Source organism: Protopterus annectens, chromosome 15.part0 (assembly GCF_019279795.1).
Source record: "Protopterus annectens isolate FY-2018-M chromosome 15.part0, PAN1.0, whole genome shotgun sequence".
Taxonomy (NCBI): domain Eukaryota; kingdom Metazoa; phylum Chordata; order Ceratodontiformes; family Protopteridae; genus Protopterus; species Protopterus annectens.
In genome coordinates this window covers 671,381,711-671,399,283 of record NC_056749.1, presented here as the reverse complement: position 1 = coordinate 671,399,283, position 17,573 = coordinate 671,381,711, and the positions used below count along the sequence as shown (strand labels likewise).

Here is a 17,573-nt window from a genome sequence, read left to right as displayed (position 1 = left end):
AAACTCAGTCCTAGGTCTCTTAGACAGGGAAGGCTGGCTTCCCCTGATTAAAGTAATAAGGTCTTCAGCCATTCTTATCATTTGTTTTTTAGGCCATGGAGGCCTGACCATGTGTTCTGGGCATCAGTTTTCTAGGCATGGTTCGAGATTTAGGCCTTGAAGAACAAGATGGCGTTGGTTTAATACGCAAGTCAGTAGGCCTGAATACACCCTCACAAGCCGGTGCCTGCGCAGCTGCTCCGGACCTATCCAGGGTAGAGACATCCACAGGTTCCACAGCTGAAGCATCTCGCGGCATACCAGACTCAGAATGGGTTTCAGTAGAGGCCTGTGAATCAGAAGTAGTGGGTATCAGGGGCTGTGAAAGCGCCTCACTGAGTACTGGCGAACTGGTGACTGGCTTAGGAGAAGCGTCTTCGGCAGCTTTGGACCTAGGTGGCCTGTCTCTGTCTTTATCTTTGCATTTTTTCGGAATGTCAGTAGTCGAATGGCTGACCGAAGACATATTAGGATAATTGAACTGAGTGCCAAAATATTTACAAGCGTAAATATACCGACGACGGATAGTTTGTGATTTATATAAGGCACAAAACCGACAGCGAGGTACGTCGTGGTCAGGGCCTAGGCAAGGAATACAGTACCAATGAAAGTCTTTATGAGGTACTTGCTTTCCACAAGTAATGCAATTATTTACTTTTACTGACATCGGTTAAGAGCAAGAAAAAGTTTCCCCAACGGGGTACTTAGCTTTTAGTTGAAGACTTCGGTTCTGAAACTCGAAAATTTCAGGAGTCGGCTGACCAGCACTTGCGAACTGCTTCTGCTACGGGCACCGCACGGCAAGAAAGACTGATGTAATGGCATCGGCTGCATGTTTTAAACCCCTGACGACCTGACGTCATGGAAGAAGAGACAGCAACCGACGCAGGACCCAAGACTTTGTTAATCAGGCTGACTGAGGGCTACTGCAAGCAGATAACCCTAATGTGATGACTGCAACAGTGAAACATGAAGAACATCAGCCTAGAAGAATTTCTTTGGACTGCATCTACCAGGACAGGTCATTGTTGCATCGGCTGGATATTAAAACTAGGTGATTCATGGGGTAGGTCAGAACAGACCACTAGTTCACAAGCAGCCAATGAAGAAGTCTCATGTGAAATCTTGCCCGTGAGACTAAAGCGTAGGCGTAGGCAAGGTATGATAGGAATCATTGCTTCTAGATCCTGAGAATGTTGACACCATAGGCTTTTTAGATACCACTGTAGTTTCCTCATATGCAGTCTTGCATATGGAATTAGAAAAATGCAGGAGGCCATGAACCCCAAGGCTTGCAGTATTTGCCTGGCAGATAGCAGGGTTTTTGTGGCCACTTGTCTGAAGTAGGTTGTCAAATGAATTTGTTTCTCTGGCGTGAGGAAAGCCATCTGGGAAGTTGTTCAAGCTTGCTCCATATCTATGGTTACTTCAGCTGTGTTTCAGTCTAAAGCTTCCATGTCAGAAATTTGCACAGCAGCAAGATGGGCTGCTCCACATACTTTCATTACTCATTACAAGTTGGATATGGTCTCCAGAGGGAGAGCCTTCTTTGGTTCATGGTTGCTACTACCATGGAGCCCAATGCTTGCAGAATTTGCTGAGCCGATATTTTGCTTGAACGAAGAACAGGGTGAACCTGCGATTGTACTTTCTGTGACTTGTGGAGGGGAAGGAATGCCACACAAGACAGAGTGTTGAGACGAGCTCCGATGAATTCCATATTTTGAGAAGGGGTTAGTTGAGCCTTCGCAAGATTGACCGTGATGCCCAACTGAAGAGATAGCTCCAGAATAAAGTTTGTCGTTTGCAGAAGTAGATGCCTGGTGGAAGCGGTGAGGAGCCAGTCATCTAGCTAAGGAAACACCTGGAATCTGTGCAGCCTCAAGGTTTACCTTCAAAATGTCGAATGCCATAATGTCTAATGTTCATTTGGTTGAAAAATAACATCTAAACCCAAAACATTGAATGATCAAAATCTCTAAAATCATTTAATTGAAAAAGCAATGAGATCACTTCTACTATTTTGCAGGGGGGGCACACCCCCCCTGCACCCCCCATGTGGGGGGCTGTGCCCCCCACACCCCCTACTTAAATATACCAACTCCGATATCACACTACAGTGCAGAAAAGGGCAAATTCAATAATTTCAACATTGTGAGTTTAGACTAATTTTATTTCAACATTTTCATCATTCAATATAGTGCATTCAACAAATTCATTTTCAACCATTTAGCATTCAACATTTTGAAGGTAAACCCAGCCTCAAATGTGCTATGACCACTGTCATGCATTTGGTAAACATCTTGGGGACTGTGGTGAGACCAAACGGCAGCACTATGAACTGGTAATGAATGGCTCCCAGCCGGAAGTGGAGAAACTTTCTTGAGCATTTGTCCAACTTTTTGTAGTAATACGCATCTTGAAAGTTGACAGAGCACATCCAATCATTTTCCTTTAAGAAGGGAAGTATTCACTGAACCATGACCATCTGTAATTTTGACTGCTGGACAAATTTGTTTAGAATGCTGAGATCCAAAATTGGTCTCCAGTCCCCTGTTTTCTTTGGCACTAAAAATAATCTTGAGTAAAATCCAGATCCTAATTGGTCTGGTGGGACTTCTTGGATGACTCTTTTTTCTAGCAGCTTTTGTATTTCTAATGCTGCTTGATCCCTCTGACTGGGTGGAATGTTGGGAAGTCTTGCTCGGGTTCTTGGGTAAAGGGTGAAGGGGATTGAATAACCTCTGGAAATAACCCTTAGCACCCAGGCATTGGTAGTTATGTGTTTCCAGAGGTGGTTGGGTGCAAGGAGAATCTTCCCCCGACTGCCTCCAGAGGCAAGCAATCGGGCCCCTTTTCAGAAGTGCTGACAGGGCAGACAAGACAAGGATCCCCGATTCTGCAGACCACCCCTGCCTCTTGGATGGCGTCTTCCATTGTAACTCCCCCCTCTGCTCCAAGTGGAGTCCATACCACTTGTTTCCTGGAAAGGCTTCTGGGACTTCTTGAACCACATTTTGTCACTCCTTTGATTCCGGGAGTAGGATCATTGAGGAGTAGAAAATCATACGCCCACAGCAAACAGAGTCTTTCCATCCTTTTCACACCTGGACAGAGTTTCCTTAACTTTGGGCCCAAACAATGAGGATCCATTAAAGGAAGCACTGACAAAGGAAGACGAATGGTTCCGAAAACTCGCACAGGTGCATCCAAGCATGTTGTCGAACAGCAACACCTGAACCTGCTGACCTGGTCGTCCCTTTGGCTACATGCACAATGAGCCTCATGGGCGAGTTTGAAATAGACTTCAGGGTAGCTGAGAGGCCACCTTCTCTTGAACCCCCTCATCCACTGCTCCCACCAGTGTATCTGACAGCTCCTTGACCAGATCCTTCTGAAGTCTAGTAAAGTGTGCCAAAACGTTCAAGGACTTTATGGAAAAGGTTGATGATGCATAGACCCACTTCCCAAATCTGTCCATCGCCCTGGACTCTCAGGGGGATGAACAGTAGAACTTTCCTCCGCTAGTTCTTTCTTAGTGGTAGCTGCTACCACCATGGCAACAACTACCGAGCCCTTTGCCCAATGTAGATGGTCCTCAGGAGCAGAAAGTATTCTGTCAGGTCTCCAGGGTACAGGTTCTACAGAATCAGGAGTCTTCCAAGCTCACTGAGTGATCAAATTAATTAGGTTGTCAGCGGGAGGGGTCACCCAGGAGGTAGACAGGCGAGCAAAGGCCTGCAAGTACACAGATTCCTCAGAGGAAGGGTCTTTGGGCTTCCAATCACCCATCTGTTTTAGGATTTCAAGAATGTCTCAGAAGTAGAAGTCTTCTGGGGGTGACCGTAGGGAACCCTCTCCCTCTTCGAAATCCATGTCCTCCACGATGGATTCTTCAAGAGAATCAAGGTGTTTCCTCTTACACAATCTCTTCCAAGGTGGCTCCTCAGTGGGAGCATCTGAAAAGTGCTCAGAAGAGAGTACGCCTTTAGTAGGTAAGTCTTGCAACCTTGGAGCTCTCTGTCCAGTGTTAGAGGTTGGTGGTAGAACCGATAAATCTGGGGTCAAAGGGTGAGACTCAGACAACACAGAAGCCATCTGAGATGAGAAAGTGGCCAAGGCTCTTTCCATGGCTTGAAAGGCAGGAACCCCTGAGGAGGGATGGGAGCCCGGAATCGAGACAGACAAATTCAGAACCAGGGTCACACCCCGCCCCGAGAGACCCACCTGACAAACCAGAACCGAGGATAAGTCCTCTGTCAGCGCAGCCCAAAGAGACAAGACTGCCACCATAGAAAAAAATCAGAGCCAATTCGAACCTCTCTGGCCCGATGGCAAAGACACGACACCGAAGGCATCAGAGCTGTACCTGGTGTCGAAGACACAAAAGGTCATCACTGCTGAAGTTATTTCAACCTATGAAGTTGGAGTCGAGATGTCTAAAGCCTGTAAAGAAGTCAAAGGAGGAGAGTAAGAAGGGGTTGTGGTAGAGAAACCCCATGCATTAGAAGGGAGAGGAGGCTGAGAAGATGAAGGAAGTGCTTAAGATGAGGGAAGACCCCTGGCTGTCAGGATCTGATCCACCAACCTTACTATATCAACCTCTGAGAGCCTTCTGGTGGAGCGAATGGACAATCCAGAAGGAGAATCTGGTCTTTCTAGAAAGGGGCTAGGGAGTTGTCCAACGGTGGGATTAATGGAGGGGAATAAGTGGTCCTGGGCTGAGTAGAAATGTCAATTTTCGGCACTGTCTGCAGAGCCATGGAGATATCGACACTGATGCAGTAGCAATAACAGTTGGTGCTAGTGTTGGAACTGGAGCCAAAGTGGGAGCAGAAGGAGTCGCAGTTTGAGAGGACATTGTAGTCTGTGTTAATGGCACCAGTAAGGGTAAAGGTCCCAAAGATTCAGTCCATTCTGAAGGCTTTGGAACCTTCAATTTTGGTTCCGAAGAGGAACATGCAGATCCATGCTTGTGCTTTTTAATGGCCGGTGTCGAAGGAGATGTCAGCACCAAACAGGTAGCTTTGGAACCAGAGGCTGGACGAAATTGGTCAGCCTCGGACAAGGCTTCTTCAAAAGGGGCTTTAAGAAGCCCTTTGAGAATAAGCATATTTCTACATTTTACCAGGGCTCTGTTACTGAAACCCTGGCAGATTGTACAGTCAGTATTTAAGTGGGGGTGCCCCCAAACAATGTACACAACAATCATGGCCATCTGACATTGGCATTTTCCTGCCAAACTCTTTACCTTGTCTAAAGTTAGTAGTTGAGCTTTTAGATTTTTCTGCCATTGCCCTAAATAAAAATGCAGGAGAGGCAGAAGAAAAGGAAAGAGAAAAAAACAACCAGTCACACCACAAAAGAAAGCAATACCAGCAATGGTAGGATAAATTACCTAACGGTAAATAAATAGGGAGGGAACTACCAACAATGGTAGTGAAGATTACCAATGGTAAAAGGGAACGTGCACACACTCACACTAGGGTTAGACCAGAATAGATAAAGGATTCTAAAAAGTTTAGAGATTAATACCAGTTACAGAAAAGAGACCAAAAAATATAAAGTTTTACTTAGTTATGAGAGAGGAGTCAGCTGACATGTCTTGCTGTAAGAGCGGCAAATAAGATCTGGGGTAATGTAGAGAGGGGCACTATGGGTAAACTTGTAGCTTGAGAGATTTTTTGGCTGATACGAGCTATTTAATGGCTGGATCGGTTACAAGGATAGGAACTGTAGACCCATAAGTCAAGAAAAGAAGAAGATTAACAACATCAGATTAATCTATTGCAGTCCTATATATACCCATTTGTAAATCCATGTTTTTTCCCCAAAGTTTTAACTTACAGCATCGTATAACTTCTAACATTTTTCTTACATCATTTCCTTTCTTTTTGGGCTTGCCTCTTAAATCACAACTAAAGTCTCCCGTTATTATAATATTCATATATACCACTATGTAGTCTAAAATCTGATGAAATAAGCTTTCCCTCTCTTTACAATTAGTATAAGCATATAAGGTTATAATTCTATATACTTGTTCTTTCCATTTTAAATCTACAATGCTTAACCTTCCAATTTTTGCTAATGTTACATCAAATATATTTACTGTACTTCTATAGAAAATGGCTATTCTAGAACATCTCTCATTTCCCAAATTCCAGATTATCCCCCCCCCCCCCATAGTCTCTCTGCTTATAATTTTTAATTTGTTAAAAGTTGTCTCTTCTAAATTAATTACATCTACATCACATATATTACACCACTCTAAAAACACGTATTATTCTTACAACATTCGTAATACTATTCACATTTACAGAAAGCACTCTAAAATTGTCATTTTCCCTCTTCCTTAGATTCATGGATTCATAAATTCATAGCTAACTACTACGCTAGCTTTCTTAACAGATCATTTTAAATCTAGCCAATTTTCTTCTCAAAGGTGAGAATCAAACACTGTACCTTGTGTGTGTGAGTCAAACACCTTAACCATTATACCAACCCCCAATCATTAGCTGTATATGTGTGTGTGTGTGTGTGTGTGTGTATATATATATATATATATATATATATATATATATATATATATATATATATATATATATACTTTTTCATCCATATCCTTTTTGTTCTTTTTCTGTACTAATCCCTTTGAGTTTCCTTTTCCTGTCTTTTAATCTTTTACCAGCAGAATCCTTTTTTACTACCTCCCAATTAATGTCTTCATCCCTTATTTCAGAACCTTCTTCTATGTCCTCTATTATTTTTCTTATCTAATTTTTCTTCTATTTCTACTACTTCTTACATTTCTTCTCTTTGTACATTTTCTTCTCTTCTTTTTCTTTCCTCTTATTTTCATTTTTGTAATCCATCCATAAGTCCCCAATTTTGTTACATCTATAACATTTCAATTCACATTTTTTGCATCATGTCTCATTTCCCCACAAACATAACATCTTCTCTTGTCAGAGTTACTTATCAAATATCATTCTTTTGCACAAAAATGTTTTGGGTTGTTCCTAGTATTTTACAACACCCCTACTCCCCTCCACATTTATCATGCTTGGTATATGTATATATATTTTTCTATTTTAACACATTACAATACCACTCACCAGTCCATAAACCCCTTTTGTCATAAACATTTGCACTCACCCGTCCATAACCCCTTTTGTCATAAACATTTGCAGTGTCCAGTACTTCTTTAAAGTTTTAAAATGCTTTCTACCTCTGCCCGAAATTGTACATGAATTTTCCTTTTCTTCCCTGTTAAATGCTTTTATCACGTAAAGATTCCATTAGATACAGTCCTTTCTTCATATTTTCCAAGAAAAATTTCCATTGAAAAAACAGTCTCAAATATAATGTCACAAAATGTTTCTGTTAAGAATAAATGCTCTTACCCCCTGTACTTTTATACTCAAATGAGCTATTAAATTGTCCCACACTTCATACCTGCCCATTTCTTTGTCTTCTTTACTTTGAATCCTTACTACATACTTTGTTTTTTCATTTTCGTCTGCCTTCTTTTCTGTTAGTCCACTTTTGCCTTCTTTTACTTTCTCTGCATATGTTTTCTTTTTCATCTCACTATTATTCTTCAAGATTGCCTCTGCATCCTCCTTTTATATTTTCGCCATAATGCCCCCCCAAAGGAAACATCTCCTTCATTTTCTGGCTCACTCTGCACCATTTCTTTAAGTAAATGATGCTGCAACCCTCCTGACTGGAGGGCTGTAATTATACATCTACCATTTACTGACTCATCTCCATCAATCAGATTTCTTTGAAAGAATTCCTCAGAATCCTGCACACATTTTCCAGTCTCAATATTTGCTTTCTCCTCCATTTTATTCATCACTCCATCATCATCTTCTCTTTCCGTCTGCCTCCCTGTTTCTCTGGACCTCTTCTGAGCCTGGAATGGAAACAGGAAGTGCTCATCCAAAATGGTCCCACTTGTAACAATGGTGAGTACAGGAAGTTCCCAGATGCTATAAACTGCATAAATAGCAGAACTTTTAAGCTAAACAGGAGACTTTGCCATTTTTGCTGCCAGTGTACTCTTCTGGATTATTGGGTAGCAGACACTAAACCAAGAAGAACTGTGCTTGTTTTGTTTTCTTATCAGTTATGCTGTCATAAAACAGTAGGAGTTTCTTGTGTTAAAAAGACTTTTGGCTTTTCCCGGTTAGGGGTCACCACAGCAGAACTGCATGATTGGCAGTGGATTTTTAAGGAGTCAAGTTGCCAGCCCGACGCCCAACCTTCAACGAAGGCACACCCATTCACGCTCGCACCTACCTGCATGTCTTTAACATCACTTGACCGCGGGGAGGACATGCTGACTCCACACAGAAGGCGCTCCAGCCGAGAATCGAACGGGAGAACCTCTTGCTGTGAGGCGACAATGCTAACTGCTGCACCACGGTGGAGTTTCTTGTGTACTAAGCTGAAATGGAATGTATGCTTCTCTGTCTAATGTAGAAATGAAAGCAATCTGAATTTGATTTTCTATGTGTCAAGAACTCAGTCTGTGATATGAGCATGAATATAAGCTGTAGGACCACAGTTTCAACTACAATTCCTAGTCTGGATGACATTAGCATCAAATTTTTCACAAAGCCTACCCTATAAATATTGCTTCTCTAACTGCTGAAATATGCTGCTTTTAAGGACTTGCCAAGTACATTTAATTCTGTATACAATGGCATTGTTTTTCCTTTCTTTTTTTCAAAACTGGAATAATTCTGCTTCTTAGGTATACTTTGAAAACTCTATGTGATTTACTTGAGGTATCCTTAACTTCTCTGCTGCTCATCAACTCTTTCAGAATGTTATGTTAAATGTATCAACTGTATTTATACTGTGCATCCATGAAGAATGTTAACACTCTTAAGTATGCGCATTGTTTTTTATACTGCATCTGGATGGAGCTTTATTTCCTCAGGGCCTCCACTAAAAAATTCTCATGTCTAGCTGGAGTTTCATTGTCAACAAAAACAGATAATGATTTGGTTTTCCAGCAAACCTGATCAGGCTAAAGGAGGTAGCAAATAATGAAATAAATCTCACTCCAGGCCAATATCAAAGAATACTTACCTTTTTTAGGAAAGGCAATCAAAATATTTCAAATGTCATTGCAATTGAATAATTAATTCCTCCATCCTCGCCACACAAAATAAGTTTATATAAAAACACAACTAGCTGCATGTCTGTGTTTCCTTTACTTTCTTGAAGTAACTAGTGTAACTAGTTTGGGATATGTGGCCACAAACTTAAAACACTTTTAGCGATTTCTTAAAACTAGTCAATACTAAAAGTTACAAAAATAAACAAAAAATTCAAATTCTGTCATTTTCATAAATTTTTTAAATGCATGTATGATCTGGGCACCTCCAGTACTTACTATAATTCTGATTTTTTTTTCAGTTCTTGTGAAGCTATATCTGCTCTAAGCATACACACACACACACACACACACACACACATCTGCATTTGTGAAAACTGTTGTTTTGTAAAACAGAAAGCCATGAGCTATCTTATATGTCTAAACAACTATTAGACATGGCACACTTTCTCACCAGATTCTTCTTCTCGCCATTTTCCTTTCTTTGGTATTTTCTTCCGCTTGCGTTTCTTCTTTACAATTTCCTGCTCTCTTGAAGCTGTTGTATCTAAACGGCTTGCTTCTGTACTAGATACAGCCACACTTGATTGCCGTTTTTTCAACTGCAATGTAGACATAGCAGTTCATACACAAAGTATATGACATTCCTACTGTTTATAATACCAATACAGCACTGTTTTAGCACCATCACACAACTTAATCATTTTGTGTAGGTTCAGCTGTACGAATTTTAGTTATACTTCAACTATAATAAGATACAGTAATTTAGACTGAAAGGCATCTACCTCCCACCAGGTGCCCATATGTGATTCCTCCAAATCCACAACTGTCATAAGGCCAGGAATGGAAAATCTGTTAGCCTTAGGGTTATCACCTGTCATTCTTTATACAGTACAGTCCCTATTTGAGCAAGTGTATCCTGGAAAAAAAACATGAAAAATGGCAAATGTCCTGAGATTTTATGAGAAAAACTACTTCCCATGTTTCCTCTACTAGTTGCATAAAACAACAATTTTGTATCAGGAACACCTTAATATTATGTGAAACAACTCAAAATTCTACCAGAGAGGGCTTTTACTTCAGCAAAAATGTTAAGTCCAGTATTTCACACTGGTTGTGTGTATGGTATGTCCACAAACATAGTACAGTTGTGTAAGTCAAGTTACCATATCAGTACACGTTGGAATGATCATTGATGCAGTAGCCTTAGCTATATGGATTACATCCCGTAGAGGAAACAGCCTGTCAGCTTACAGAGCTTTCAGGGCACCTTCAACGTGCCCAAACTATCAGCTCGAATTGAGCTGACTAAAAGTGAGGTTTGGGTGCCAAACCCTTCAGAGCTTTTATGCCAACACAAAAGGGGAGGCTAAAGACCAGAGAGAACAATGCTACGAATATAACAATAAAAAATACACACCTTGGCATAAAAACATGCAAATAAGGGGGGGGTGGAGAGAAGGAGTGGCTACTACAGCAGTGATCAGTTGAACATCTAATGTTTGGTAAGTTAACTTACACAAATATACTATGGTCTTCATTTGATCACTGCTGCAGTAGCCTTAGCTATAAGGGTTGATTACCACAACTTAAACTGACTGGGAGAAGGAAGGACTGGACAGTAAATTCCAGCCCCCTCTTACCCCGAAGGGAGCTTATGTCTTTTTAGTCATCTCAGCTTGAACTGACTAATGGTTTAGGCATGTGGAAGGTGTCATGAAGCTGTTGAAGCTGGCTGGGTGTTATAATCTTGCAAAACATAAGCCATATAGCTTAGGCTACTGCAGCAGTGATCAATGTGAAGAACACAGTGCCAGTATGTTCATTAACCTACATCTTTATCTTATTTTTTATCAGTGCATGATATGAAATACTTACCAGATGTTAGTCAAAGCTTTCATATAAATACACATGCTCCTGTGAAATATAAATTCTATCCAGTCTAGCGCAATTATTGTACCTTGGGAATAATACATAAAGTCTGCCAGTTTTCCCACTACTGAATTCACATCTTCTGTACCAAATAATCTCATACATTTCTTCAGAAATCTACATTTGTTATAGTTCCTCTTCTAGGTTCTCCTGATACAGCCTGCCTATGGCAAATCAGGTTCCAGTTATCACCCATAAATAATATTGCCTGTTGAAAAGTGACTATTTCTCACGAATATTTTGCTGGAACATAAACACATGCCAGTTGAATCCTCCTCCCTTGCCAATAGCTTCTTACTGCAACACATTTATCATTATTGTCCTTTTCCCTCTTCTATCACTTCTGGAGCCCCTTTAGCTACCAATATCATTATTCCCTTTCCTATGTCTCTGGGATTCTGGAGAATGTCCATCATGAAATCCTTTCTTTGTCCTTTCTTTGACAAATTCACATGCTCATTTCTATCTAAATGTGTATCATGCAACACTGCTATTTGAATATTACATTTCATAATAATATTTTAATACTCAAACTTTTTGTTTATACCTGTAAGGTCATATACACTGTTTTTTGAATGTGTATTTCCAACTTTAGGCCTACATGCACATGTTAATATTTGGCAGGTTAATCTTTTGAGCAGAGGCTTCTTCACTTCTCTGTTTGAATCTACATTATATTTTTATGATTTGTTGTTTCAATGAAAACACTCAAACAAAACACTAAATAAAATTTCAGACCCACCCCATCCACTTTTAACTTCCAATACACAAAAAAATGTAAATTTTCAACAAATGAAGTTTACTCCTCCAGACAGGAGTAGCTTTCCCAAATTGACAGCTGCTCCCACAAGTATTACCTAATCTAAAACTAAGGTTCCCCGTGCTACAGTGCATGTTATAGCCTATGTTTCCACTTTACACTGATTGCTATTTGATCTTTTGTTATTCTGATTCCCCTCCCAGACGTGAAAAACAGACTGCATGCTTTCAGGAAGCATTACTTTTTACCGTTAAATAAACTAAATTGTGCATTGTTCTATTAAATGTATTTAAGATTTCTGGGGAGGATACTACTTCTCATTCACTTTCCTCAGTTTCAAACTGTATTTTTTGCTGAGCTGCTTGCCACTGTATTTTTAAATGTTACATTTATCTCAGCACATGATTAATTGCTTGCACCTGCAGACAGCTCATCTCCAAGTAAAAACAGTCAGCAACGAGGAAAAAAAACAGCTAAGAGCTCTGCTGATGAATTAAATGATCTTTGGAAATTTCACTCAGAACACAATGCGCAGACATCCCCTGGCCAACTGCCTGCACCTGTAGACTTCTTGTCTCTCACTGACACCACTTGCTGATGGAAAAAAAAGCTAATAACTTGGCAGTTTCAAGATACCTAACATTTGACAAGCCTTTCATAATTCTGTTTTATTTGCTTAAAAATGTCTGCAACTTAAATCAAGGACATTAATTTAGACATCCACCCTTATAAAGATAGGAAAAATTATCTAATTCTACATATTTCAATAACACATTTACACCCAGCACCCTCCCACCACATCAGGGCATGATCACAATCTTATATTAACTGTAACTTGCTTCTGAACAACTTGTTTATATTTATAAAGCCTGTACATGTTACAACGAAAAAAGTACATGCCTGCTTCAACAGCTTTAACATATACAGCAGTCACTAAGGACACCCCCATCTCTCATTTAAAATACCCAACTGTACTCTATGCAAAACTGCTTTACAATACAAAATGCAGTTTACATCATGATTTTTTGAAAGAAATATTAATATGAAACAAAAACTGTTTTACTTACAGTTACTTCTTGATTTCATTCAATGTTCTTCTGAACATTAATGACATACAGTGGGGTATATGCTTTACAGTTCATCCGCAAGTTTAACAAAGTTATCAAAATTCCACTCACTTATAACCTATTTTTCTTGCAAAGCCATGTTTTAAATGTCTGTTTCTAAAATGAGTGGGACTGATGTTTTATAATTAACTTTGTTTTTTTACTAATTACAGTGTCGCTGGTCTTCTTCCTGATTATCTCCCATCTTCCAATACCAGCCTCTGGTTCAAGATCAACATCTTCCTGGCTCTTCTAGTCAGCTCCTCTGTTTTTTCTTTCTGTTCTATCTGTTTCTCAAGCATTTTCCTTTAGAACAGTGGAAAAGTTATTTTGGCAAAGTCTCTCTCTATCGGATTTGTTATCAGAAACATAAGAATCAGGAGTTCCTTTCTGCTTGTTGGCTCACTGTTTGATAGATGCACTTTTTATTTCCTCTTTAGCCAGCTCTGCATTACAAAATCCCTTTGATCCTTTAGGAAAAAAAATATTCTGATGACAGATAGGTACAGCAGCTTGAATCTCACACCTATCTCTCGATATTCCTTGATTACAGGGATAAACTTGCCTCTCTTCAGCCTGGTGTACAGCAAATAATCATTTTTCACAAAACCCTGTTATTTCTAACTTTTAATACTTTTCCTTTCTGCAACAGTTTTGTTGCAATTTACTTTTTCTGCTGTTAAAATTACATCTTTACTAGAACAGGTCTTGGCTGCTTTCTCATGGACAGGTTTGGAGTATACCCACAATGTGGTTTTTCAATTACCAAATCCTGCTGTGAAACTCCAGTCCAGATGATTATTTCTACTTTCATAAAATTCATATAGTCTGTTCGTTCTAGTTTCTTTGGTACAGCAAAAAATCTCAGTTCTCTTCTCTGTACTCTGTCTTCTAACTCTACTATTTTTGAAACATCTCTTCTTAAGAAAAATCAGACACAGCCTTTTTTTTCATTTCAACCTAGGGTTTTGCAGTTTTATCAGTTCATCTGAACAGCTAATTAAAGTTCTTTTCTAATTTTGTCAACCTTTTGTTATTTTAATTGATATATTCCTTCAATGTTTCACTTATTTCACATACCTCTGAATACATCTATTTTTTATCTCTAAATTACTGGAAGCCATCTCATATGCCAAAGCTGAAACACAAAATGACTTTCACTAAACAGTATTCTCTTCATCTTTTCTGGTTGATTTTCTTTTAGGCTCTTCAAATTTCATCTTAATGGCAACCAGTCACTGTAATTACTAGCCAGTGACTGAATTTTACCTAAAATGACAGTTTCAATGACCTTGTTTTCTTAGTTTCTGTTTTCATACTGTGAGAGCTGAAATCAAGCTGTTGCTCAGTGTGCAGCCATCTCATGAAACCCTAATACTGGGTGATGCCAATATGGATTGGCAAACCATACAATCTGAAAATTCAACCAAAAATACATATCTGTACAAGTTCAACCAACTTATAACCATGCCAACTAGATATAACAAAGCCACAGCCAAACAATCAACATTCAATCATATCCTAACATCCTCTCCAAATAAAATCTGATCCCATGGAACTCTGCCAGACTGATTAAGTGATCACTTACTAATCTGTGCCATAACGCACCAAAGCAACAGTCCCAAAACGCATCATTACAGCCTGGTAATAAAATGAATTTTTCATGAAAAGACTTTTATTAATACACATTATCTCCTTTACGGGGAGTCACTAAAGATTCTCCATACAGATAATGCTGTCTCTCAGTTCAATAAATGTTATAAACACAATAGCCCCCACCTCCCTCAAAACAAAAATGAGTTAAAGCCAACCCTGCTTGCTCCATGGCTATCCTTAGCAACCAAATAATTAATTACACAAAGAGACAAAGCCTGGAAGGTCTAAACAAAAAATAAATAAAAATGGCTCATACTTTGCTAACATGCAGACAACAATGAAATCTAACAAAATAACATCACCAACAGAAAGAAAAGCTATTATTCAACCAAATGAAGCACATACACAATCATACATACAAACACACACATATCGATAAAGTACAGTTTTGTACCTACCATAAATGTAGATGTTCGAAGATCCACATCGCTGCAGTCCTTACACTTGGGTAGTCCGGACTGACATCAGTATCCTCAGTCTTTTCTTGCCCCAGATGTCAGAAGACCCTAAAAATAAAGGTCAAAACCAAAAGACAGCAAAACAAAACAACCAAGCACCCTTGCCCTAATTATATGTACAAAATATACACTATATACACAATATATACAACTCAACCTACACAACCACCTCTAACTACAGAGGGAAGGAGGAGAGTAAATTGGACTGCAGCAATGTGGATCTTGAACATCTACATTTATGGTAGGTACAAAACTGTACTATGTTCTTCATCTCACATTGCTGCAGTCAGAATCCCAAAGCAGAGGTATGGGAGGATGGCCAAACTATAAGGAAGCAGGAGCTGCCAAAATGCCCTGCAAAACAGCAGTGGCAAAACCAGCCCTGGATTTAGAGTAAAGTGGCAGGTGATAATGCCTAGAGAAAGTATGCACTGAACTCCAAGTAGCTGCCTCCAAAATATCCTTGGTTGCCACCCCTCAAAAAGCTGGTCAAGTGGCAGTAGTTCTAGTGGAATGAGGCCTAATCCCAGCTGGAATCTCCTTGCCATGATGGGAATAACAGAAAGCAATGCAAAACCCAATCCACTTAGAAATAGTTTGTTTTGACACAGGCTTGCCCTGAGAACTCAAAGCAAAAGAAACAAATAACTGCTGAGACTGCCTGAACCCTTTAGTTCTGTCCAAATAATATCGCAACTGCCTGTGTACATCTAAAGTGTGCAAAATCTTTTCCCCTTTATTTTGGGGATTTGCATAAAAAGTAGGCAAATGAATAGTTTGGTTTAAAGCCACACTAGAAACCACTTTAGGCATAAAGGAAGGATTAGTGCGTAAAGATACCCTATCCTTATGGAAAATCAAGAAAGGCTCAAATAAGGGCCTGCAATTCAGAAACCCTTCTTGCAGAGGTAATGGCCAACAAAAAGCAGTCTTCCATGATAAATATTTCAACTCAGAAGTAGCTGCAGGCTCAAAAGGTTGTAGAGTGAGTTTCTCCAACACAAAATTGAGATCCCAAGCAGGACTAGGAGCTCTTCTTATATTCTTTGCCCTCTAAGAAATTGCTTGAACAAAGGATGAGAAAACAATGGTGGGTCACAATCATAGTGAGCGAAATTGCTGCAGCATGAACCTTAATAGAAGAGAAAGACAAACCTTTGTCCAGTAACTCAGTAAGATATTGAAGAGCCACACTCAAATTAGGCTCAGAAACATCAAAATCTTTGCTGCACTCCAAAATAAAAATCTCTTCCATTTATCTAGCTTCCAAAATAACATTCAAAACTTGCTGAGGAAGTGGAGGCCCACTATGGTTCAAAACAGAATATGCCAGGCTGTTAGGTGCAGAGAGTGAAGCTTGACATTGAGCAAATGGCTGTCCTCCTGTGACAACAGGTGGCAAAGGCCATGGAGGCTTCCATACCAGACTTCTCAGTAATGGGTACCAGTGCTGTCGAGGCCAATCTGGAGCTATTAAAATCATCCTTGGCTTGTCCTGTCTGACCTTTAGAAGTACCTTTGGGAGGAGAGGCAGAGGTGGAAAGGCATACACATGAAGATTGCTCCAATTGAAAGAAAGAGCATCCACTCTCCAAGCTGTGGGATGAAACCTTTTGTGCAAAACTTTGGCAGCTGATGGCAGATCTATGTCTGGAGTTCCCCATGACACTGTCAATTTCTGAAATACATGAGGATCTCAACACATCTGCTAAGGAGTTCTGTGCTCCTGGCAGAAACCTTGCCTGAAGATTGAGCTGTAAACTGAGAGCAGTCTCCCACAAAATCATTGCTTGCCTGCATAGAGGATAAGAATTTGATGTACCACATGACAGTTGTGTTGTCTGTTAGAATCAACACCTGCCCTGGAAGAAGTAAATCCTTGAAAGCTATTAATGCAAACTGGACTGCTAACATCTCCTTCAGGTTGATATGTAGATGTTGTAGTCTGGCAGGCCACTTGTCTTGTATCCACTTTCCATTTAGATGAGCTCCCAAGCTTTGTCTGAGGCATCTGTCGTTAAAATTGGTCACAGAGAGTCCCTTGTTTAGGTGACATTCCTGAGCCCACCACAAAAATTCCTTTTGAATGCAAGGTATTATTTGAATGACAGTGTCCAGATCCTGGCAGTGCTGTGTCCATACATTTTGAGATACCATTGCAGCTTCCTCATATGCAGTTTGGCATTGGGAAGCACCAGAATACAAGATGCCATGAACCCTAAGGCTTGAAGGACTGTCCTTGCAGTCAGCCCGGACTGATGAGATAGTTGATGGAAGTAAAGGGAAAGACTCTTTTGTTTGTCGGCCATCTGGGATGCTGTATTCAGTCTCACACCCAGAAAGCACATGTCCTGAGAGGGTACTAGACTGGACTTTATTTCGTTCACAGAATACCCCAGGCATCTTAGCACTGCTATCACATATTCCAAATGATGAAGAAGCTCTTCCTTCCTTGAGCCAGAATCAGGCAGTCGTCCAAATAAGGATAGATC

The 17,573-nt window shown here is 40.0% G+C and overlaps 1 protein-coding gene across 7 annotated transcripts in view; it reads right to left on the bottom strand.

Moving 5' to 3' along the window:
- BCORL1 (BCL6 corepressor like 1) overlaps positions 1-17,573 on the bottom strand; it is a 1,083,397-nt gene that overhangs the window by 663,168 nt on the left and 402,656 nt on the right. For all 7 annotated transcript variants that reach the window (XM_044057522.1, XM_044057520.1, XM_044057526.1 and 4 more), the window contains one exon: positions 9,624-9,771. In XM_044057522.1, the coding sequence (XP_043913457.1) occupies positions 9,624-9,771 (148 nt within the window). The remainder of the gene's footprint in view (positions 1-9,623; positions 9,772-17,573) is intronic.